Raw genomic sequence first — 26,303 nt, 5'->3', positions numbered from 1 at the left:
TAGAAGTTTCCTTACTTATTTTTTAGAATGTGTTATTGAAAAATAAAGTATTTAATTATGACTGTGTCCTCTTCACAGTGTAAGAACAGGGCTGTAGACATAAGTAAGAACATATGAGCCTTGCTGAATCAGACCAAATATCCTTCTATAAAATCCAGCATCCTGCTTCCTAGAATGGCCTATCAGATGCCTCTGAAAAACCTACAGGAGGGCATGAAAACAATAGCCTTTTCCTGCTGTATTATCTCCCCCAGCAACTGGCATGCAGTGGTATATGCCTCTGAACACAGAGAATCCATATAATTTCATTCTAGTTAACTGCGACTGACACATCTACCATCCATGAACCTGTCTCATCCCCCTTTGAAGCTGTCTAAACTAGAGGTCATAACTTCTTGCTGCAATGGGTTCCACACCTCTTTATGCATTTTTGTCTTTTTTGCTTTCACTGGCAAAAGGGCAATTTGGAATATTTAGAAAAATATTTCTTAGAAGTTGGTTCCTTAGAAGTTAGGCGTGTCAGGAAAAAAATATGTAGCAGAGGAAGGAATAATGAAAGTGTCTGGCGGGGGCCCCCACCGGCCTTACCCACTTCAATGTTCTCTCAGCAGCTGAGGCCAGAGAGGCCCCAGGCAGAGCAGGTGGCCGGACAGAGCAGCCCAATGAGCAGCCAGCTGAGATGCTGTGGGACCAAGGAGCCCAGCTAGAGAGGGCGGAGGCAAGGGAGGGAGAAGGCAGCAGCAGACAGAGACACAGATGAGGGGGATAAGGGTGACAGCAGCCTGATATAACAGAGCAGAGGTCCAATTAGAGGGGGCAGGGATGAATCAGTTGTCAGGAGGGATTTAAGGCAGGCTTGGCCAGTGATGGGGGCAGTTGGAGGACGAATGGCGGAGGCCTCTGGAGAGAGACTACCACAGTGACCCCAAGGAGCCTGGAGGAGAAGGGCTCAGGTGAACCAAGCTCCCTCTCCTCAAAAACTCTGAGGCCCTGCCTGGGAGGGGTGAGAAGGAGAAGTAAACAAGAGAACAGCTGTGGAGAGACCAGTGTCATGACAGAAAGAAAGGGAAAATGATTAAGTAGGGCATAGGAAGAGGATGGATAACTATGTAGCACTGATTCCAGAACAGAGAGAGAGAGCGCTTGCTGAGACATTCTAGCTATTATTGTGGTGTGAACTTTCTAAAGTAACAACCTACTTATACTAATTGTAGAATATCTATAGTTCCTTTGAAGATGTAGGTTGTTGGTTAGGAAGCCTCACACCAAACTAAACCAGTCAGCTTCTGATGCATTGTCCAGTCTCACCCATTCAAGAACCCACAAAGTCTAACAGGCAGGTATAAAGAACCATGGAGACCTCCAAGTGAACAACTTGCTCCAACAAGGAACAGAAGTAGAATGAGGTCTTAAATTCATACAGGCTCAGGCTTCCACTCTCCCAGGATTCACCTACTATCTGGAGTGTGTCTTCTCTCCTTGCTTGAAGAACACAGAGGTTTAAAGGAGAAACCCCAAACTCTGAGCTACTGCTCAGGGAACAGATCATGGCGGATGAGATGCTGCTGCTTTTTGGCTTGCATAGCTATTCCTCAAAACGTTTGTGAGTTACTAAATTGAGCCCCCACCCCACCCCCAATGATAAAACAGCATTTCCGAAGAAATATTATTTCAGTGCAAATGCAAAAATAAAAATAAAAAAATTGTAAGAGCATTTATGTTCTAAGTTTTTTAAAAAAGGAAGTAAGCTTACCTGTTTTGGAAAGTGAGTAACTGATATTAAGTAAGTCTTCCATATATGAAAATATTCTTCCAGTGATATTTAAGGCATAATCAGCAAACCCATTTCTAATATTGTCCTTCTGAGACCAAATGCGTATCTGTCAAAATGCACAGAAATAGTTATTTCAGACAGCTGAGACTTGACTCCAAATAATTCTCTCATTTTTAGAGAAAATCATATTGTGAAAGTAACTTTCTGCTTTGAAAATGCTTCTTACCTGAATGTCTCAAATCTGCAAGGGATTTATGCAGGATTCTTAAACCTTATTGTAATTTAAATACAATTCTAATTGCCTTATTCTCTTCAGACTACCTTATGTTACATCTACCCTATGGAAGACTTCCAAATTAAAACTTGTCCTAAACTCATATGCAGCAGCTGCACTAAGAATGAAGGGAAAGGAAAGCACTTTAAGCAGGGATAGTACTAGATGGTAGTACTAGTGGATTTGGACTTGTGTGTCACTCAAACATCTGACAATTAAAACACTATATTTGGGGAGGGGCTTATTCCTGCTTTGTAGCAGTTACACAGATACAGAATTGAAATACATTTGCATTTTAGCGGCTTCACATAATGGATGTAATTCAGGAGAGAAATTCACCAGAGCATTTGCATCTCATATAGACTCTTCATGCCACTATCAGATAAAAGAATTGGCACTGAATGATAATTAATTTTCAAAATAAATATGTTATGATACTAATTAATTTTATGACATTCTTTAAACACAGGGAATATATTACATAACCTAAAACCCATTCACAAATATAATTATGTGCTGCTGACATCTATCATAAACCCAAGAGACTTATTCACCTCATTGCCCCTCTCAGTTGTGGTAACGTAATCAAAGTTGCAGACCACAAAAACAGTGAGATATGAGGACATTTTCGGTGTTGTTTCAAAAGTGGTAATAGTCCAATTCTTTGGTATAGTCCAATTATGCAATACACTTAGTGTGCTCTCATTCACATCTTTATACTCAGATACATCTGTAAAAACAATATTAGGAATTTATATTTAATATCAAAATTATTTTACTCTAAACAGATTGCAGAATTAGCTAATTATATTTTATGCACATTTACTCACAAATTCTGCAAGTAAATATGAACTAAGAGCCTTACAAATGGATTAAGTCCTAAACTTCTCTTATCAATTTTTTTAAAAAACTTCATCATATTTCATGCATGCTGGGATGTCAGAAATGATATTTTGCTTCTGTCAAATATATTTCAACATTAATTATCTAATTGAACAGCAGTGTCTGTTTTGTGTCTAAGTTTGCTCTGCAGCTGCCTATAACTCCCCAAAGTATGTACCTGAATAATGGAAAGCAGAACACTCTACTACTATGTGTATACACATACACATTTTTTAATGGGGTGAAGGAACCATCGGCTGCACTCCTATGCTCACTTACTTGGGAAAATACCCTTTGAACTCAGTTGGAGTACTACTAGGTAAATATGCTGCAAGTCTCTTCTGGGAGCAATGCCCATCAAAAAAGCACATTGACAGTAGCAAAGTGCCTAGGTTATCTATGTGTTTACATGTATATCCTGCCTTTCTTCCATTATGGGATTCAGGATGACATACATAAAGTCTCCCAAGAAGTGTTCCATCCAGGCACTGACCAGACACAACCTGTTGAGTCACTGGAGAAGACAGCATGTTTGCAGAAAGACAAGGATGTGAAATTGTGCCTGGCTTGAGGTGAGCCGCTTTTCAAAGCAAATTGTCATTTCTGGCTTGAAGAAAGATGCTTCTAGAGAGGTAAGCAGTTTGCCCCTGCCCTGAAGAACACTCTTGATTTGGTGGAAGGGGAAATGAGTGTGTAGAACCAGCCTTAAGATGCCTGCTACTTCCCTCACTTGGGGCAAAATTCAAGAGCTGCAACAAAACACACTGTGGAAAAGCTGGAACAACTTATGTAGAGATCCCCCAAATTATGTTCCCTCCCTTGAAAGCAATACAGTCATCCCTTGCCAACCTCTAGGGTTCCGTTTTGGCAAAACCTCACTGTTGGCGAGGCATAAAAGTCTATGGGAAATGGGGTAAGGGGAGCCACAACCACAAAAAGACCTAAAAACAAAGGAAAAAACACACACACACCCCAAATGCTAAAAAAGCTTGTAAGGTCGCCAAGAGTCACCAAGAAGAATGAGCAGATTGAACCTCTGGAAGTTTGTTGAAACCTGCCCCCTCCCCCCACAATCACTCAAAGGCATTTTAAATTGGCAAGGGACAGCAAGGGTCACCAAAAGGAATGAGCAGATCGAACCTCTGAACCCCCATCACTAAAAAATCTCGCCAACTGTGGATACTTGGGTGGCGGTGGGCAAGAGTTGTCACAGTTTCCTATTTCCATATACCCAAAACAGTGGTTAGTAAAACCATGGTTGGCATGGGATGACTGTATATATATTTCTAACATGACTGTTCTGTTCAGTTTCTCCTCAATCAAGGATGTGGTAGATATTTGGAAATGCTTCAATGTTCCTTGTTCATCTGTCAGCAAAAGCAACATAGATTTGAGATTAATTTGGCCCTTTTATTTGTTCAAAAGTACAAAACATGTATTGACAAGGACATTGTAAAGAAAAGAAAGCTGATAAATTGTAAGTTCAGCAAGTTTTCAGATAGGAAGAATGTCCACTGTGGTGCAGATAAATAACAAACATCTTGCTCATAACACCACAGGTCAGGCATCAGAATGACCTTGTTTTTAAAAGAACCTAGTATTTGTTGGATTCCTATTGAACTTTATTCCACATGGCATGTGGCTTAAATCATGGGGTTTTCTTTTTCCAAAATATCACAATTGCGTAACAATATTGATTTCCTTTCAATACTCATATCTTTGTGTATACGTGTATACACACACACACACACACACACATATCTTGTTATTTAGCTCACACTACCAATCATCATAATTCTCCATTCTTTCTAATAGTAGTCAAGTGCCTATCAGTCTTGAAGAGGAACAGTGTTGTGCCAGCAGGCATGGTTCTTTTCCTGGGTCCAAGATGAAGAGAGATGCACACGGTGGAAGGTGAATAAATGCCGTTTTAATCAGAGAAAGATAGAAGGGTAAAAGGCTTACATCCCTCAAAACATACACTACTAGAGCCTTCGGAGTCAGGCAGTATGTCAAAATAATAATAATAATAATAATAATAATAATAGAGATCCAATTGCAGTAGGGGGTGTGCTCTAGCATTGGTCCGAGGAACTTGCATGCTAGTCCATTGGTGAGATCCAATTAGCACTCTAAAGGGGCTGCCTTTTATAGCTGCTTACAAATAAGCTTCACTTGCTGGCAAATAGACGCACATGAGCAAAGCATGGCCAACACTGATACACAGAAAGACAGTATGATGAGCAAGGTTCTTACACAGACCGCTGATAAGGCAGTACATCTAATTATATCATTAACCAAGACAGGGGCTCAGAGAAAGAGAGAGAGAGAGAGAATACTTTATATGAGCCACTAACTCTCAGGTAGGATGGCTGTCCTGTGCCTTCTACACAGGGGCTGGCACATGCATTACTCTACATTTCATGGCTGAGATCCTGACACAGACACGACACTTTTCCTTCCTCATGATACAATGGTCTTGTGCAAGGGGATCTTTCCCTACCATGTCACTATGAACGGGGACACTAAAAAGAAAAAGAAAGGTAGTACTCTCTACATACTCAGATTTCCGGGGTACAAAGAAGTATAGGTAAATTAAATAGTAAATTAAAAGAAAAATACCATTTTAAAAACCCTTAATGTTACCTAGAGTTTGAGTTACTAGAAATGATCTACAGAATGTTGAGAACACTTGAGCCAAAATGTCAATTGGTTAAAAGGTGGGGTGGGAGGAGGGGCAAGGGCAAGTCTCAAGCCCCAAAGAGATTATAGTAAGTAGCCTGGAGGAGGGGACTTGGGGCAGGGCACATGGTGAAGCTCAAAAGCCCTGCCCTGCCCTATACAAGGATAATTTCGAAGGGAAAGGAAGAAAGGGATAACTTTTACTTGCCTGCTCTCCAGAATCACCACTAGCATCCTGCTATATAACAATGAATTACTCAGGGTTGGTACTGGCAGCCAGTCTCAAACAATATTCTCTCCATTTTTTAAAATCTGTGTGTGGAATGAGTTTTGTTCTGGGCGGCACTGTTAAGGCAGTGTGTGCGCAGATGCATTGAGTGTGGCCTTCCTTACTAAACCTGAGTGGGATCTAAAATTGACTGAGCAGACATCGAATAACGTGTGAGAGCATGCACATGCGCACGCATTAGAGTGAGCAGTGGTCCCAAACATGAATCTCTAGTACTATTTAGTACAGCACAGGATAAGGCTTCAAGGAAATGGGAAAGAAAATGTTATTTTCCTTCCCACTCTTGAAACTTTCTTACCCCACAAGGCCTGAAAATCACTACAAGACAATCAGTTCCAGGCTGACAGGAGCCATAATCAGCAGCACTCCTCTTAAAGGCTGAGGATACAACCGTTTATTGCAGGTCCCATCTGTACACGTGAATAGCACACTCAGGTGGTCAAACACCCTAGTATAGGGTCCTCACCTTCAGACATGGTTTCAGGAGACACAGGTGGCAGCAAAGGGAAGATGGGGGTCACCAAAAATCACGCCTCACCCTTGTATAACAGAAAACTTTGGTGCAGCAGCACACATTTAGTCTAGATGTTGGTCACTGTTCACAGCAACATGAACCCCTCCCCCCTGCTTTTTAAAAAAACTTACCTATAGCAGGCATGTTGGAAAGTGCTACATAACTTGGATGGTGAACAATACTGATGTTAAAGGTAGCTTTCATGGCAGGCTCATCAAAGCATGGATAAACAGTCCTTGCATCTATTGGTTGTAGCTGTGATGCAATCAGTGTTCTAAATTGAGAATATGAAAATTGTGAAAACCAAGTTCCACAGCAGTGTTTTTTATTCATTTTTCTTGAGCTATGGAGGCTGGAATCAAAAGCTGTAGGGAATTAAGGGAATATACTTTTTGCCTTTGGTTTATTTATTTTGATGTAGACAGGCTTAATGCCTAATCTAAAAAGGAATTGTATATGACATCACTATAGCAATTCCATTGAAGGAAGGTAGTTGGCAAATGTAAATATTGTGGGGAAACGTGCAAACTATGCAACAAGAATGAAAAGACATTTGGCAACATCATCCTAAGTGTCCAGAAAAAAATAAAATGCTAATACAAGAAGGCACTGTAGTGAAGAGGGAGAACATAATCAAAGGAAAGTGTGTTTATTAATCTTTCCTCCCTAATCAAATACTGAAGTTGAACTACATGGCTACCTGAAATGTCTTGATATATTTATAAAGCACTGAAAATATGGATCTTAGTAGGTTTTTAAAACTAAATAAACACATCAGATAACATGCCAAATCAGTTCAATCTACTTAGGGCACTGGGGAAATTTGTACAGTAAAGTTTTTTGAGAAAAATTCTTATGCAAGTTTCATGCAAATGAGGAAGGGAAATGCATGGGATAATTTTCTGGGGCACCCACATCACGATGTATATGGCTGGGAAGACTGGGGAGTTGAGAGTGCTGGCTTCTGGTCCGCTTCTGGACCAAACCAGAGGTCCAGATCCCCACACCCTGGTGTATAAAATGGAGACGTTCAGGTGCATTTGTGTTACAAAGGCTATGCCTTGGTGACATAAACAGTTGTGTGGGGGCCAAATTTGTGGAGGAATATTGTGCCTCAGGCACACAAACTTATAAGATAGGTGACCACTGGTTGTTATCTATAGCTTTCAGAGAAACCTACAGCTCTACCTATAGAAACCACTCCAACATATCCTGAGCAGTGTCCCCTCTAATTCGTTTCATCTATGCACAGAATGAGTTTTGTTCTGGGTGGCAGTATCAAGGCAGTGTGTTTGCACATGCATTTAGAGTGGGGCCTTCTTGATTCAACCTGAGTGGGACCTAAAATTAACTGAGCGGACATAAAAAAATATGTGAGTGCACACACGTGCACACTTTAGAGCAGGGGTTCTCAGTGTTGGGTCTCCAGATGTTATTGGACTTCAACTCCCATAATCCCCTGCCCCAGTGGCCTTTGTTGGGAATTATGGGAGTTGAAGTCCAATTACATCTGGGGACCCACACGTTGAGAATCCCTGCTTTAGAGGGAACACTGATCCCGAGCCTTTCTTGAACAATGACACTTCTCTCCCCAGGATTTGAGTTATAGGCCTGTCTTTGATTATACTCAGCCCCCCATCTTGAAAAGCTACTCACCAGGAACAACAGACAAAATAACAGAGATACAAACATGTGACCAAACTATGTAACAAACTCATGTTCCCATATTTACTCAACCAGCATTGTTACAGTATCTAATAATGTTTGCCATCAGAGGCTCATCACCCTGTCATTCTCCAATATGGTACATATACCAGAGGTTCCCAACCTGTGGAAGTCCTGATGTTGCTGGATGACAACTCTCATCATTCCTAGCCAAAATAAATTGTGGTTGGGGATGGGAGTTGTTGTTCAGCAACATCTGGAGTGCCACTGGTTAGGAATCCCTGGTACATACTATCACCTGCCAACAGTTCTTTTCCGCTGCCTCCATCAGACAGTCTCTACACAAAATAATAAATAGACATAAGTTTAATATCAAAAGTGACAAAGTTCAGAAACCAGCGGAAGAACATTTAAGTCTCCTAAGACACACCACTGTATATCTAAATGTCATCATTCTACAACAAAGAAACGTCAAAGAGAGATACTCATAACCCCATCCAACATTACTGAAGGGAGTACAGCCTACAAAAATGCAGCAGAAGTCCTGCCCGGTGTATCAATCACTGATTTCCCCAGAATGTCCCTCATGCTTACAGCATCTATCTGAAGAGATGAATACTGTAAGCATGATAGTGAGCAGGCACTTTAGTGATCCAGGACATTCCGTGCATTTACGGAGGCTGTATGCAAGTACAGTGAGGGAAATAAGTATTTGATCCCCTGCTGATTTTGTCCGTTTGCCCTCTGACACAGAAATGACCAGGCTATAATTGGAATGGTAGGTTTATTGTAGCTGTGAGAGACAGAATAACAACAAACAAACCCTCAAAAGCCCAGTGCCCAAAAGTCAGCGATGGATTTGCATTGTAGTGAGGGAAATAAGTATTCGATCCCCTATCAACCAGCAAGATTTCAGGCTCCCAGGTGTCTTTTCACTATATGTAGGTAACGAGCTGAGATGAGGAACACCCTCTGTAAGGGAGTGCTCCTAATCCCAGCTTGTTACAGTACCTGTATAAAAGACACCTGTCCATAGAAGCAAGCAATCACTCAGCTTCCAAACTCAACACCATGCCCAAGACCAAAGAGCTGTCGAAGGATGTCAGGGACAAGGTTGTAGACCTGCACAAGGCTGGACTGGGCTACAAGACTGTCGCCAAGCAGCTTGGTGAGAAGGTGACTACAGTTGGCACGATAACTTGCAAATGGAAGAAACACAAAACAACTGTCAATCTCCCTCAGTCTGGGGCTCCATGCAAGATCTCACCTCGTGGAGTTGCAATGATCATGAGAACGGTGACAAAGCAGCCCAGAACTACACGGGGGGAACTTGTCAATGATCTCAGGGCAGCTGGAACCATAGTCACCAAGAAAACAATTGGTAACACACTACGCCGTGAAGGACTGAAATCTTGCAGTGCCCGCAAGGTCCCCCTGCTCAAGGCAGCACATGTACAGGCCCGTCTGCAGTTTGCCAATGCACATCTGAATGATCCAGAGGAGAACTGGGCGAAAGTGTTGTGGTCAGATGAGACCAAAATCGAGCTCTTTGGCATCAACTCAACTCGCCGTGTGTGGAGGAGGAGGAATGCTGCCTATGAGCCCAAGAATACCATCCCCACTGTCAAACATGGAGGTGAACACATTATGCTTTGGGGGTGTTTTTCTGCTAAGGGGACAGGACACCTTCACCGCATCGAAGGGACGATGGATGGGACCATGTACCGTCAGATCTTGGGTGAGCACCTCCTTCCCTCAGCCAGGGCATTGAGAATGGGTCGTGGATGGGTATTCCAGCATGACAATGACCCAAAACACACAGCCAAGGCAACAAAGGAGTGGCTCAAGAAGAAGCACATGAAGGTCCTGGAGTAGCCCAGCCAGTCTCCAGACCTTAATCCCATAGAAAATCTGTGGAGGGAGCTGAAGGTTCGGGTTGCCAAACATCAGCCTCGAAACCTTTCTGACTTGGAGAGGATCTGCAAAGAGGAGTGGGACAACATCCCTCCTGGGTTGTGTGCAAACCTGGTGGCCAACTACAAGAAACGTCAGACCTCTGTGATTGCCAACAAGGGTTTTGCCACCAAGTACTAAGACATCTTTTGTGAAGGGATCGAATACTTATTTCCCTCACTACAATGCAAATCCATCGCTGACTTTTGGGCACTGGGCTTTTGAGGGTTTGTTTGTTGTTATTCTGTCTCTCACAGCTACAATAAACCTACCATTCCAATTATAGCCTGGTCATTTCTGTGTCAGAGGGCAAACGGACAAAATCAGCAGGGGATCAAATACTTATTTCCCTCACTGTACATCTGAAAGGGGCTCATGAAACCGCTGCATTAGAATTTACCAAGATGTTTGAATCTATTCATTTTTCAGCCTTGAACCGAGACAGTGAATGGTTGCTCATCGTATTAGGAGGGATCTGAATCTCGAATTATTGGTTTATTATTATTATTATTATTATTTTACATTTATATCCCACTCTTACTCCCAGGAGCCCAGAGCGGTGTACTACATACTTGAGTTTCTCTTTCACAACAACCCTGTAAAGTAGGTTAGGCTGAGAGAGAAGTGACTGGCCCAGTCACCCAGCTAGTTTCGTGGCTGAATGGGGATCTGAACTCGGGTCTCCCCAGTCCTAGTCCAGCACTCTAACCAGTACACCACGCTGGCTCTCTTTCGAATCTCGAATTGATTCGATATTCGAATCTTGAATTGATTCAAATTGCATCAGACACGATTTGATTTGGACCCAAATCTAGCCAAATGGCCCACAGGAGAAGTTTATTTTGTCTCCAAATCATCCAAATCAGCTAGATTCGAGTACAAATCAATTTGTACCCGAATCAGTTTGCACATCCCTACTGTATATAGAATTGTCATAGATGATACCTCCTGCATTTCATGGCCATTTGACCTAATTTAACATCCTTTCCCCTATACCTATGTATAGGATACATTAGGATAACATTTCATGATCTGATAAGTGAGCTGTAGCCCACAACAACTTCCACTAAACTACAGGACTCTTTGTGGTTTGTCCAAGAAAGAAAGAATAAAGGTAAAGTGTGCTATCAAGTCAGTCGACTCCTGGCAACCACAGAGCTCTATGGTTGTCTTTGGTAGAATACAGGAGGGATCTACCGTTGCCTCCTCCTGCACAGTTTGAGATGATGCCTTTCAGCATCTTCCTATATCACTGCTGCCCGAAACACTCCGTTTTTTCTTACTCTGTCCTCCCTCCAGTCTTTTTAAACCATGCAGTCCAAACCACATCTCCTCTCACTCCACTGACAATCATTGGCCAGGAGAAGTTCTCCCCTTCATTGTTCTCCAAGGCAGGCTGCCCAATAAGTTTCCAAGGAAGAAAAAAAGAAGAAGGAAGAACTTTTAAAAGGATAAGTCCAGTTATTAAGGTACTGGTGGCGGGGAGTTGCCCACCTTACTAGTCAACCTACCTCCACCATACAGCCCTCCACCATGTCACAGTTTAGGCACCTGTGCAGTGCTCAGTGCTAATCTATAAGATCAGAAAGGAACTGAACTCTGGGTGAAAACTGCACTCCTGAGCCAACACCATTCCATCCAGCCTCCAGAAAAATCCATCCACTCATCATCCATGGTGCCAGCCATGTAGATACACCTTGATCTTTAACATTTGCTTCCCTTTTACAAAAAGGTGGGTATCTGGTGTATACCAGATGGTATATGTTTTAATATATTTTCACATTTGTATCCCATGCTTCCTCCAAAGTCAGGGTACAATCCCCAACACCATTTTATCCTCACATGAGGAGGGAGGGAGACTGACTGACTAACTACTAGCCCCAAAATCACCCAATGAGCTCCATGACTGAGTGGGAGCTCAAGTCTCTAAGATGAAAGGTTACCTCTCACTACACCACACAAGCGTGCTAAGTAACTATCTGGTCTGGTCTCCATCCTATCGGGATGGAGACCACTTGGGAACTCCATGTACAGTGTGTACACTGGAAAGATGGAATACAATGGAACGGATAAGCAAATAAAAATAAGGCAACCCCTCACTCCACATTCTCCCTGGTACAGTCACCCCGAGAGCGCCTTCTTTCCTTTCCTCACCTCTCTTGCAAGCCAGCAACATGCTTGATCCCTCATTAATCTCTGTCATCATGGGAGCGGGGTGGAGCCGGCAGCAGCAGCACAGAGTGTGAACTATATAGGGATGACACGCACGAACATTTCCTGCCCCCCAAATCAACACCATGTAGACCAGAGACCTGCCCACCTAACCCAGCGACTTCTGCGCCCTTAGCTGATAATACGCGGCAGACAGAAACTCAGCTCCTCCACCTTCTCCCGCCATCCAACCCGCGTAGCACAACAATCAATGCAGTGAAAGGGAATGGCTTCCCTTGTTTAGGTTCTGCCTGCCCGTCATGCAGCTGAGCCCTGGCAACTTTATCCCATCTTTTGGCCAAACCAGACGTAGCGCGGAAGGAAGATCCGCGACTAGGATTTTCCCGCCACGCCCCCGCGCACGATGTTTTACTACTTTGCTAACTGGCAGTCGTGCGGTGCTGCATCGAAGATGCGGGGCGACGTGGTGCCTTGGGAGGCAAGCCCGCCGCCCCCACCCCGGGCATGCTAGGAACTGCACGGAGGGAGGGGCGGCCAGCAGCAGGAACAGCACCGGCCGGCCAAAAAGCTACCTCTTCTCGCCTTCGTCCTCATAAGTGCTAAGGAAGAGCCCGCTGAAACGTGGCCCCCCCTGGATGGATCCTTGGAAGGCGAGCTGCAGCTCATAGAGGGCGCCGGCGCTCAGGTTTTCGCGCAGCTCCAGCACCGCGTACTGGTTCAGCGTCGCTTCCCACAGCTCGGCCACTGGGACGCTGCTGCTGTTGCTGCTGCGGGCCAGGCTGCGGTTGGCGCCGGCGCCCTGCGGCTGGTCGAGGGGTCCCACGACGACGGCGCTCTGATAGGTGAGCGCGGCGCTGTGCCAAAGCACCGTGGGCGTGTCCTGGCGGCAGCGCACCGTGATGTTCACCTGCCCCGAGTGCGTGCGGGGCTCGGGCAGCCCGGGCGCCATGTGGGGCCACAGCAGCAGCGAGTAGTGCAAAGGCTCCACGTGAGAGGGAAGGCGCGGGTGGTCCCAGGGTCCTGGCGGCCGCCCTGGAGGCGAGGCGCTGGCGGGAGGTGTCGGAGTGGGCGCCTCTGTCCGCGCCTTTTCGTCCTCCAGCTGCCGCACGCAGCGTCCGTAGAGGATGCCCAGCACGAGGAGCGCCAAGAGCAGCGCCAGCAGCAGCAGCGCCAGCAGCCTCGCGGTCTTTTTGCCCAAGTAGAAGCCCGAGCGCGACTTGGAGCCCATTTTTGCGCCTCGCGGCAGGCTCCTTCCCGCTCAAACGAGGGCGATAGACTGGCCGCTCCTGAAGCCCGAGGCCCCGACTCAGCATAGGGCGTGGGAGGGCTGGGCGGAGGTGGGGCGCCTCTTCTGCGAAGGAAGGCAAAGCCCTGGCGGGGCGGTGGCTGGGGGGCCGGTCAGCGCCTCCTCAGAGCTTCCTTATCTCTTTAGGCGAGAGTGAGTCGGAGGGGGCTCCAGTCCTTGCTGCCTGACGGGTGACTGGAAGAGCGGCGCGTGGTGGCTTTGGGTCCCCTAGAAGACACATACGCTTAAGAAAACGCACCTATCCGACCAGCTTTAACACCCATCATTCCATCATACTTCTCTGTTTTTAATTAGAACCAGAACCAGAAGGTAGAAAAAGCAAAGTCCGGACCTCACCCAATAGTAGAAGGGAAGACTGGCCAGAAAGGACTTGCTGTTTTTGATAGTGTGAGCAATGCAAGATGTTTATGCTTCGGTGTAGGGACAAAAAGAATGCAAAGTGTGCGTGTTTTGTGCTCTTAGATACACAGCACCAAATGGTCAGATGGGGGGACAGAGGAAGGAATTAAATAAACAATAGTAACACCATAAAAATGTGTGCAAAATGTGGAACCCAGATGAAACAACAAATAACTTTTCTTTAAGAGAGCACCAAGTTAAGCCCACTGCTCAGAAACTCAACTCCTTTTTCCAAAGTACTCCGCCCATATGCTCTGTCATGCCCTTCTTCTTGCATCTGGGAACTCAAGAAAACATTTTTAGTATCGGGCATGCTGGCTCAGTTGGTTCTTTTTTCTCTGACTTTCCTCTTTTTGCTACAGTTGGACGTGTTTAACAGTTGGACTTGTTTCCCTTGAAGTTCAAGAGAAGCTTCTGTCTGCCAAGAAAGAACCAACTAGTCTTAACACCAGGTTGCAAGGGTAAGCAAAGGTTAAGATTACCATTTTAAAAATGCAATTTTTTGCTCTCATGGTCTGGCACAAATAGGACAACCATAAGGACTGTGTTAGATAATCCAGGTATACTGTAGGAGCTTTACCTGCATCAACAAAAAGGATAAAATATTGGAATATGAATAGAAAAATGAAAAAAACTACAAACCACCACTTCAAACCAAATTCCTATTAAGAAAACTGAATTGGAAGTATGTAGTAATAGTGTTGCAACTGCAGGACTCTACAGATCATCTTCTTAAATATTAGGTTATATTATATTACCTTCTATATTAGGTTACATTACCTATAATATAGACAGCCTCCAGAGCTTTAAACAAAGGACACCAGTTGATTCACATCATTATACCTCAGTGCTTATTACATCTGATCTGATAAAGAAATGCACAAATGTGCATTTCAAGAAAACTGTTTACTGTCACTTCTGAACAGTCCGGCACCAGAACAAAAAAATGGGAGGGGGGCACAGAAGGGGCAAAGTGTATTTATGAGTGGGCAAGCTGTGCCCCATATATTAGGTGTCTGAAACATAAGTTGGGGGCAGGTGAGGGGCAAACTTCTTCTCTGAGGGGGCACTTGCCCCCTCCCACTGGAGCCACCCTTGCTTCTGAACCAAAGAGTTCTCTTTGCCCTCACCCCTGCTTTGTTGCAAGCAACTTTCTGAAGACAAGATATTTTGAAAACCCCTGGAGGCCCTAAGTCAGGATCTGGAGAGCTGGGTAGACAAACCATAAATTTAAACGTGAAGTGTAATGTGACACAAGGGGGCTACTAAGGGATAGCAGTAAAACTGTCCTGATGTGCAAGTGAGTAACACAGAGGTTGTCTGGCTTGGTGATATTACACAGAAGCAAGCCTCATTGAAGTCAGTGGAACTTGATTCAATGATATATATGGGCTGACAACCAGGAAAAAAATAGCACCTGAGTTGTCCTACTGAAATGATTTAGTCCTTTATAATAATTGGAATAGTCTATTGAGTAACTTAGTCTGGATGTCAGCCAAAGTATCGGGTTGGAGTGCTAAATTCCTAAAACACTATACCACAGAACATGCCAGGCAACAAGGCATTCCTGAATTGATTCTGAAAATCTTTCCCATCTCCAAACTCAGACAGGAAGCTACAACACTTGTACTTAATGTTTATAGAGCCTACAACTGTTTTCCAGCATTCACATGCTTTGTCAGTAGTCATATTAGAGTAATATCAAACAGTAGTGTAGCTTTCCTGGTAAATTTTAAATCACAGGCTTTCTAGTTCTTTAAATCAGCTGAATCTGATTAGCATTTTTAATTTATATTTAGTGACCAGTCTTGTTAATCATCCTCCCAAAGCAATTCTCCATCACCACCAAATGTACTCACCTGCTCTGAGGTGCTGGGAAGTGGTCTTTTTATTTTTAAAAACCTTTTTGCCGAGGCTTCAAATAGTGCCTAGAAGCACTGAGAATGATAGTAGCCACCAGGCACTGCCAGTCACCTCCACACAACTTTGGCCTTCCAGCTATTGTTGGACTACGGCTCCCATCATCTCCAGCCACTGTCACCAATAGGGATGATATGATTGGAGTTGTAGTCCAACATCTGCAGGAGGGCCAAAGTTGTGCAGGCCTGGTATAGAATGATGTAGCCTCATTTCAACAGACACTTTTAAAAGGCACTTGACAGCAATCGGAATGCAATAAATCACACATGTTTTTCCAATTGACAAAAATAGCTGAACTGAAATATTTGATTCAGGCAGCGGGGAGCACTGTGAAGGAATGAAACTATTTCCACCATTTTGTAACTGGTTTTGTTATAGCATGGTAACATGGTGTGAAATGGTCACCTCTGAAAACAAAAATGTGTTGTTTTGCCTAGCTGTTGGAATTACTGTAGTCAGTTTTAACCCTCAACCCATTTGTCATTCAGCACTAGAAAGGTGAGGAAAAGGACAATTCCTGTAGGAGCTTCAGAAGTTCTCATGCTCTAGGAGGTTCAAAAGGGCATTTCCTATTGGAGGTTCGAAAGGTCAGCCCTGTCAACTCAGGAAAGAAAAACTTGAGATACTGGGCAAGCAGAAATGTAAGGACCCTTTGGTTGATCAACAGCTGAGTCCATGAGCTGAGCCTGAGAATCATCCACCTGCATGGGCTCAAATTCAGAGATGGGAGGGGCTCCACAGAGATGGCAACCCCAGGCCAGAATGAGGATGGGAACCCTCTCCTTTTCTGGGTCTGTTCTGCCAAACAACTACTGATCTGGACAAACAGTGCAATTAAATTGCATAACAAATAGTGCAATTAAACAGCACATTGCATAACAGTGCAATGAAATGCAGCAAGTGTAACCACTTGGGTGAGTTCATCCTTGATACTCAAGTTTGGTAGAAGTAGAAACGCTGTCCAGCTTTGTTCAACTCTCTGTAGGCCACCAAACTGCAGAATTCTGCCACATATTGGGAAACTGAGCGCTGCCTTGGCAGAAGGCTTGCTGGCTCATCTCTGCCATGTGTGTCTGGTTGATGTCCCCAGATGCTGTCATAAGCACCAAAACAAAGTCATCAACATCACTCAACAAGAGATCACCTGCCTCAAGCAGTGGAGATGCCCATGCCAGAATCTCATTAAAGGACCTCAGGCAACAAAACACCTTACCACCCCAGCGGTCTTACAGACAGGGCTGTTAACCCAAATCTCCTTTGGAAGAGAGAGTGTGCATTCACACAACAGCCAAACTTACCCCAAAGTTCCTTCAAGATCTTTGGACCCACTCCACACACAAATTGAGCTTTGTCTTGCGAATTCTAGCTTATCTCTGTGTATTTCTGGGTTTTTAAAATGCTGATCCATCTTATTTATATATTATTTCTCTGTGTAAACTGCCCTGAGCCATTTTTGGGAGGGCGGTATAGAAATTGAATGAATGAATGATTTTAAGCTACTTTTTCTGAAAATGCTGGAGCAAATAGGGAGAGGCGCTGATGTAGAATAATTAGCATTATAAAAGGATACTCTCTTTAGAAATGCAGGTATAGCTCTTTAGAAAGCTCTCCACCCCCATTGGCTAGAAGGAAAACACGGAGGCGTGCAATGTGAACTTGCATCAAAACAAAACCCAAGAACAGAAGGGAGGGGCTGCTTCCGTCAATGCTGTGAGTGTGATTCGAGGTGACTTCGCTCAGTATTTACCCCGCAGCATGAAGCAATGTGCAAATAATTCCCTGGTATCTTTTATCCATATGGTCCTATCTGTCAGGAAACAGATGAATCAATTTGTGGATTTACAGTATATGGAAGTCACCAACTGATATAGTTTTTAAATCTTCCTTGTTAAGCTCATTCACCAGCATGTCGAGAGTATGAATAAGAAATGTTTGTCTGGTTCTGTGTATAAGCATATTATGAAGTACTTAAGTTAGGCTTTCAACATTATTCACTGGCAGTTGCACATTCTCCTAGATTTCTGATATTTTATTTGCAATACACTTTTCTGAAGAAGCCTAGTCTGTAAGACTGTTGTTCCTCCAGAAAAGTTTCTTGTTGCTCTTCTAGAAAAGTTTCTTGCAAAATAAAACTCTGCAAATAACCTGTGTCTCACTGCAAAATATAGCTGAATGTCAGTTGTGATCAAAACTGGCCGAAAATCTAGATATTCCATAATTCAGGCCCCTTCCTGGCAGAACATCCTGCCTTTATTTGTTGAAAACAACTTGATGCTTGAGCCTGATTGTAAGCTGAGTAATACTGGTAATTACCTAAGCCTTTTGAGAGTCTTATTTACTTCTTTCTCCATTTGCTTCACTTGCATATGTTTAATTTTTACCATGTGAAAAACAGGGGTGTTCCTTTTGTTTGCTTATATTCCACACATATTATTGTTTCACAATGGACTCCAGGGTACTCTCTAATTTGTTATTCATTTGCACAGCAGCTGACAATGCTGCATATGTGGAATCAAAAAAAGCAAGTGTACAACAATATTGTCCCTGCTTCTGGGGATGCATCTTTCAAGGGAAGGAAGGGATCTCTCCTCCCTTTGGAGGTGCTCTGTGCAATGCAAAATTATTTCCATCAGGACCCTCATGGACATAATTTTGCACTACACAGAGTGCCTCCAGAAGAAAGGGACATCAGTTAAAATCACTCCCCTGTGCAAGGTCCCGTAGGGGGGATTCTCTTGCTGCACATGGGCATTCTTAGACTGCATGCATGCAACTTTAGTTAACCTGTTGTGGAGTTTTGATGTGACTATAGGGCGCAGCCAATCCCCCCTCCCTCACATAATGCATCAGGAAAAGGATGCAATATCATGCTCTTGCTTCCTTTCTTGGTGCATTGTTGGGTGAGACCAGGGAAGCAAAAGCGGTGAGTTTAAATGTTGTCACTGCTACTTTTCAGAGAATCCACATTTTCAGTAAAGGTAAGCCTCAACAACCCACCTACCCCCACCCGAAGGCATTAAGCCAATACTGAGGTATTGGCTCAATGCAATCCAGACGACCCAGGACTGGGTGCACAATTGTGCAGGTTGATACCAATCCCAATAATAATAATGAGCATGCATAGCTCATTGACACAACTAAAGCTATATATTAATTGTGTTGTGTTCTCCCCACTTTATCAAGCAATTAGAAGTTCCAGGGGTAGCATGACTTGAGTTCTGGTTTCCTTTGGAGAAGGCAGCATGGTGAAGGGTAATAGTTTTTAGTAAGATTTGCTTTATTTACAAATATACTAGCAGAGCATAATTGAGGGCTAAACTCCAAACTCTGACAACTAATACTCAAGAGGGATCTTCAGATATTTCCCAAATTTAGCTCCTATTGAGAAAACGTATAGAATATCACCCAGGCAACCAGTCATTCTTCCCTTATAAAAGATTCCTTGGCTTTCTATCTTAACAACAGAATCAGTAAATAAGTGTCAGAGTAGCTATTTAAGGCTTATTTTTTATGAGAGGCATGAAAAGCCATGGCTTGGAAGTGCCAAGTCTTTTGCTTCAGATTGTTTTCTGGCATGACTTTGCATTCAGTTTGTGCTAGTCATCTCATGTATTTTCCCAGTTCATCATAGTTGCTGAAGTTGAAAATGCTGTTGCTAAATCCAAGTCTAGCCTCTGATTTTTTTTGCACAACTTTAAGATTGGCCCTTATGCAAATGTAAGGTATGACTTTGAAAATGCAATGGGCAAAATGTGAGCATTCAGTAAATGGTTGGAAGTCTATATAAAATCCTTTCGACCAAATCTGATGGTGATTTAAAGGTGGTGGAACACCATTGTGGCTTTAAACCAGTCTACACAGTGAATTAATATAGACAAATCAATTTGCAAGGGATGTACAAAGCAAATGTAATGAAAATAAAATGCCCTTAATAGATAGAAGAGAAACAAGACAGCATACATTGGCTCCTATACAGGGGCAGCCCAAGGTATTCTGGCACCTGAGGCACCAAATGCTGCTTTGCCCTGCCCCTCTGGTGGAAGCCAGCCTTTCAATTTGAAAGTTGTGCAGCAGTGTCCAACATGGTGTTGCTGGCCATGCAAACAGCCGCTGCACTGTTCTGAATGTGTTGATAATATAAATGTCTCGATAAATATTTTGGTAAAATTAAAGTGTTGATAATGCAAAAAACTCTGGTGTGAACTGCATTTCCCTCTACTTTAAAATCTCTGATCCTATAGCTGCCAAGTGTGGTCTGTGTGAATCATGCAGTCTTAACCAATTCTTTCTTCATTTTGAATCAACAACCTCCTTTGTTTGGATTGAATTAAAAGCATATGATGAAGAGAAATGGACAGATGTTTGTGACTTTTCCAGAGTTGTTTTTCCAGCTGGAAACCTGTTGTTCCAAGTCTGTGATCAGTTGCACAGCGTTCAGAAAACTGTTAAGTATTAAGAAAAACATCCAGTTTTTCACCTGAGTTAGTCAAACATCCACTTTTGAAAGTAAAGATAGTATTGAATATTATTATATGACTGATAGTCCAAAGAACCTCAGTAAAGAAAAATTGGCAGACATCCAGACAAATAAAGTGCCGGTGCAGCAACGCTGCACTGGTGTATGGGGAAGGGATGATTTGGTTGATCTTCCCTTCCTTTTGGAGCTGACTGTGACTCCCAAAAAATGTGTCCTTTCAAAAGAAAATATGTCATGCAGCCCTCAGAGACATATTTTCAGGAGTCACAGTGGGCTTCAGAGTGAAGGGAGGATCGACAACATAGCCCTTCCCCCATGGTTCAAGTGCAACATTAGCAGCACCAGTGCTTCATTAGTCTGGAAATCAGCCATTGAGGCCATTCAGACAATCAAAAACTCTGTTCTACCTGAATTTGGGAGCTGAGTGTGCTCCCAAATTCTGGTTGTGTGGAAGCAAGGTAGGAGGAAAAACCTGGGTAGAAGTGAAAAGCTACCCAGGTTTTCCTCCTACCTTGCTTCCACACAACCAATAATTGGTTGTGGGAGCACACACAGCTCCCAAACCTGGGTAGAACACAGTTTATGATTCTGTGAATGACCTCATTGTCTCTTAATCTTCCCTGTGTCCTAACACACCCTAAAAATCATAATCAGCATCATAATCCTACAGAAGACATAAGATTACTTGGCATGGCCGTGGACATTTGAGTTATGTTTTTGACCTCTCCAGAAGATCGTAATAGGTGGTAGGAAGAGATATTTATCTTATGCTCATTCTTCTCTGCTTTTGTTAGCCTCTTCCATAGGCAGTGGTGAAATTTAAAGAGCAGACAGGTATAGGATTGCTTGTGTGTGGGGAGTCACCATTGCAGATCCCCATTCACAACTGACTTTAGAATATCACCCAGCAAGATCAAGAAAAAGAGCATTCACTGGTGTTTCGGTATAACTGAGAAGAGGGGGACAAATGGAACATAAGAAGCTGCCATATACTACTATATCAACGTGGGACTGCCTTTGTACGTAGTCTGGAAACTACAATTGGTACAGAATGTGGCAGCCAGATTGGTCTCTGGGACAACACGAAAGGACCATATAACACTGGTTTTGAAAGAACTGCACTGGCTGCTGTTAAGTTTCTGGGTAAAATACAAAGTGCTGGTTATCACCTATAAAGCCCTTAATGGCTTGGGTCCTGGCTATATAAGAAAGCACCTCCTTTGTTATTAATCCTACCACCTATTACGATCTTCTGGAGAGGTCCAGTTATGGTTGCCACCAGCTCGTCTGGTGGCAACTCAGGACTGGGCTTTCTCTGTGGCTAACTGGGTAAAGTGGCAGTTCTCTTAATTTAGTAGGGGGAGAGTAACTGGCCCTATCCACCCCTAGGACAGTACCTCCAGTGACTGTTGCTGGTGTCTATCATATGTTTCTTTTTGGATTGTGAGTTCTTTGGGGACAGGGAGCCATCTTTTTTATTTGTTTGTTATTTCTCTATGGAAACTTTTGTTGAAAAGTGGTATATAAATATTTGTTGTTCTTGTGGCTTTGGAATATGCTCCCTGCTGAAATAAGAGCATCTCCTCTGTTTGTTTTCAGGAAGACCCTCAAGAGTCTCCTGTTCTTGCAAGCTTTTAGTTAGAATTTTAATAGTTTTAATTTGTTTGTATAACTGTTTATACAATTTTTATTGTTTTATGAATTTTAATCTGTGATTTTTAATATCTTAAATTGTGTACACCACTTAGAGATGCACATATCAGGCGGTATAAAAATTAGATAGGTCCATCTAGCTCAGTATTGTCTACACAGACTGGCAGCAGCTTCTCCAAGATTGCAGGCAGGAGTCTCTCACATCTCTATCTTGCAGGTGCCAGGAAGGGAACTTGGAACCTTCTGCATGCATCTTATAGTGCTCTCACATGTAGTCTGCCATTCATATGCAACCAGAATGGGTCCTGCTTAGAAAAGGGGACAAGTCATGCTTGCTACCACAAGACCAGCTCTCCTCCCAAATGTCCCTGGAGGCCTCCTCCTTGCCTTCAATCCACTCCGCCCTCCATGTATTCTGCCTCTTAGGACGCTGTGCTTCCATTGCCTCCTACACCCTCCGACTGTTCCCACTAACAGGCATGGTACTTGCTTGTCTTCACAGCTCCCGCCAGCAGTCTGGTTGCCCTCCTGCTGCCACTGCCAGCCTGCCTCCCTTTGCTGACCACAAAGTCACGGGAGGGAGGCAGGATGGGTGGCTGGCTCATGTGAGTAGAGGGTGACAGGAGTGGGGGGGGGGCACCCCAAACCTAATCTCGGACCCCCCTCAATGTCACAATGCCACCGAGCACACAGTTTTAGCCCACATAAGCTGCAGTCAAATTCAGAAGTTAAATTTGCCTTCATAAAAAGGTGCACGTGTATGGGAGTACATATGCACATGTAAAGTGTAAATATGAGAGTTTGTTCACTTGGTCTTAATTTTCTGCTAGTGCTAATGATAGTAATGTAAACAAACCATGTTGTGCAAACCAGAAATTAGAATTAGGTAAATCCCAATAAGATGCTGTGCTGCTGATAAGAGGAGGCTGGCTTGCCTGCCAATAAGGGAGTTTTTATCTCCTCATCAAAAAAGGTATAGAACTTTGGGATACTTCTGGACAGGCTCTGTTTTTAGTAAGCAGGTGCCTACAGTTGACAAGTGTTGGTGTTTTTTGTTTTTTTTAATTAACTGCATTTATTATATAGATACCACCCCTTATTAAAAACAGTCCATGTTTTTGTAACTTCTGAGTTTGATTACTGTGATATGGCCTATGTGGGGCTGCCCCTGAAGATAGCTTTGATGTTTCATCCAATGTGGCCAGCCTCCTTGAGATTATTCAGGAGTGCAAACATGCAGTCCTTGCTCTGGCTGACAGTTTGCTTCGAGGCCCAGTTCAAGGTGTTGTTTTAACCTTTAAAGCATTTTAAAGCTTTTCACAGCCTGAGATCCACATATCTCAGGGACTGCCTCTCCATATGTTGGCCACTGTGTCAACTGTGCTCATCCAGTCAGAGCCTGCTTCATTTTCCATCAGTATTGCAAGTGAGAACTTTAGGTGCTAGGTATTTTACAAGTGGTGCCCTGAACTGGTGAAATGATCTTCTCCCCTAAGGTGTAAGGTTGCAACTCTTTGAGATAATTCACACAACCACAAATTGGGTAGGACAAGTATCCTACCCAGGTTTGGGAGCTCTGTGTGCTCCCAATTTTTGTTTGTGTGGGAGCAAACAACTAGCTAGAAGCAGCAGGGAGAAGTTATGTGTGGAATCAAGGTAGGAGGAAAGGCTGGTTAGGACAATGCTGCTGCAATACAGAGAAGCATTCTTATAAAAGAGTGTTTTACTACTGGGGCAAATGTTTCATCATAATCCTCACCATATTTCTGAGAATATCTTTTAGCTACTAGCCTTGCTTTATTTATTTATTATTTTTCAAATTTATTTAAAACACTTATATACCACCCAAAACACAAGACTCTGGGCGGTTTACAACAAAACAATAAAAACAGATAAAAAGATTAAAACATTACAATTAAAATTTAAAATGTTAAATCTATTAAAAATACAATTAAAACAATATCTAATTAAGAGCCTGGGTGAACAAATGTGTCTTGACTGCCTTTTTAAAAGTTGTAAGAGATGGGGAGGCTCTTATTTCAGCAGGAAGTGTGTCTCCCCCCCCCCATCCCTTCAGCTGTTCTCCCCCACTTCAGCCCCAGTTCATTCTCCCCGGCCTTCAGTCTGACCACCACTTCCTCTTGGCAGCCAACCCACCAGCCTGGCTGCTGCTTCCTCTCACCGCCTGGTGGCCGACCTGGCCACCGCTTCAATTCCTCTCGGCGGGCAGTACTTTCTCTTGCCGCCCAGCTAGCACCACCGTCTCCTTTCGCTGGCTGCTTGCCTTCCTCTCCCCCTTCCCTCACTTGCAAAATCTTGCGAGAGCTGCCATGCATGGGATTAGCCACAGGTATGTCTTAGTGAATTATATATAGAGATTCTTTCTTTCTGTTTCGCTGTATTGTTCTGGAGTATATGGCATTGTCATTTGCTGTTCAATGCCCTCCTTTTTCAGATATTCAGTTATCTCAGGCATCCCCAAACTGCGGCCCTCCAGATGTTGCTGAACTACAACTTCCAGCATACCCAGCCACAAAAAAATGTGTCTAGGGATGCTGGGAGGTGTAGTTCAGCAACATCTGGAGGGCCGCAGTTTGGGGATGCCTGAGTTATCTCATTTCCTATATATTCCCCTCCATTGTCTGATCTCAGAATTTGGGGCTTCCTTCCAAATTTACTGCAAAATCTTGCACTATACTCCTTAAATTTTTCAAGTACTTGGTTATTTTCAGTAATCAAATGTGTATGTGTATGTGTATGTGTGCCAGCGTGGTGTAGTGGTTAGTGTGCTGGACTAGGACCGAGGAGACCCGAGTTCAAATCCCCATTCAGCCATGAGACTTGCTGGGTGACTCTGGGCCAGTCACTTCTCTCTCTGCCTAACCTACTTCACAGGGTTATTGTGAGGAGAAACGTAAGTATGTAGTACACTGCTCTGGGCTCCTTGGAGGAAGAGCGGGATATAAATGTAATAAATAAATAATATCTTGAATAAGTAAATATCTTGAATAATAAGCTAGGAATACAAATATTTCTTTCCCCTGATGAACTGATCTGCATAAGCCCGCAAATATCACTATGCCGCAGCTAAAGAGGTTGCTGTGTTTCTTTCTCTGTGTTGAGGAAAGGCGGATTTAGTGCCCTTCGCCCTCACACAGCATGCACACCTGGACTCTACATTGCAGCGTCTTATATCTAGACCTCTGACTAGATCCTGCTTCTCCAGGACTGAAGTATTGCATTGAGATCTCTGTGTCCCATACTTCTATGTCACGTTCATGCATTTTTTAATGTGAGCATTGCTTTGTAATTTTGGCCTCCATCCACTTCAAATAGCCTATTCTTTTGTAAAGTCCCTTTCATAAGTAGCTCACCTTTATCTGTGATAAAACAATGTTTTCCTTTGAAATTTCACATCATAACCTTTCTCTGTAGCATATTTAACTGACATCAGACTCAAGTTGGGCATCCTCAATAGTCAGTTTCACTGCTTCTCCTTTTTGTAGTTTGCAGGAAACATCTGTCTTCAGCAAACATCTGCATCCCATTCTTTACTACAGAAATGGAAACCTTATAATTTGTGTCCAACTTGGTACATATTTCTCTTTCCTTAATCAAATTGCACCTGAATCAATTCAAATTTCAGCGCTAAATTACATTTTGTAGAACTAGCTCTTGCTTTCCATGGATTTTTCTTTGTATGCTTTGGTGACTAACTTCTCTTGAAATGTGGTATCACCTCTTTTTTAGTTGCAAATGAAGGCTTGTTCTGATCTTGGAATGGAACGACCCCATTCCGAGCTGGAATGTTCTGAGTGCTCTGAGAACCATTTTGGACTCAAAAATTGAACTCCTCTGGTCTCTGCACACATGCAGCAGCCATTTGCATGGTCAGCACCACCACGCAAATGGCTGCCAAGCATGCACAGAGGCCATAAGAGCACTGTTTTGAAGTCCAAAATGGCACTTAGAAAGATTTCAAGTATTCTGCTCATTCATTTGGAATGTTTAGATATTTGCGTTCCATTCCAAGCTCAGAATGAAACACAAATACCATTCTGTGCACATCCCAATTCACCGAAAGGTTATCCCAGTGGCTTTATTTAATTTACATATCACCTGACTCCAAAAGCTGTAGGCGGTTCACAAAAAATCACCATCTGCACTGTCTCAGGCTTGTCTTTATTCTCTTTCTCTAACATGTTGCTCTGTGTGTAAGATCCTGATGATTCTGTGGCTTTTCAGAAGCATCTCCATTTTAAAGACCACCGTTAAAAATCTGTACCTTGTAAATTCTTAATCCTCTGTAGCACTGATCCTGTCTCCATTTTTGAGAATATTTT

The 26,303-nt window shown here is 43.3% G+C and overlaps 1 protein-coding gene across 1 annotated transcript in view; it reads right to left on the bottom strand.

Moving 5' to 3' along the window:
* Positions 1 to 13,433, bottom strand: part of LVRN (laeverin) — a 52,943-nt gene extending 39,510 nt beyond the window's left edge. The window contains exons 1-4 of the mRNA XM_053293073.1: positions 12,778 to 13,433; positions 6,547 to 6,689; positions 2,603 to 2,778; positions 1,754 to 1,880 (exon numbers count right to left, since the gene is read on the bottom strand). Of these exons, the coding sequence (XP_053149048.1) occupies positions 1,754 to 1,880; positions 2,603 to 2,778; positions 6,547 to 6,689; positions 12,778 to 13,433 (1,102 nt within the window). The remainder of the gene's footprint in view (positions 1 to 1,753; positions 1,881 to 2,602; positions 2,779 to 6,546; positions 6,690 to 12,777) is intronic.
* Between the last annotated feature and the right edge of the window lie 12,870 nt (positions 13,434 to 26,303).

This window comes from Hemicordylus capensis, chromosome 2 (genome assembly GCF_027244095.1).
Source record: "Hemicordylus capensis ecotype Gifberg chromosome 2, rHemCap1.1.pri, whole genome shotgun sequence".
NCBI lineage: Eukaryota > Metazoa > Chordata > Lepidosauria > Squamata > Cordylidae > Hemicordylus > Hemicordylus capensis.
Note: the sequence above shows the minus strand (reverse complement) of the source record. Positions and strands in the feature narration are given on the sequence as shown.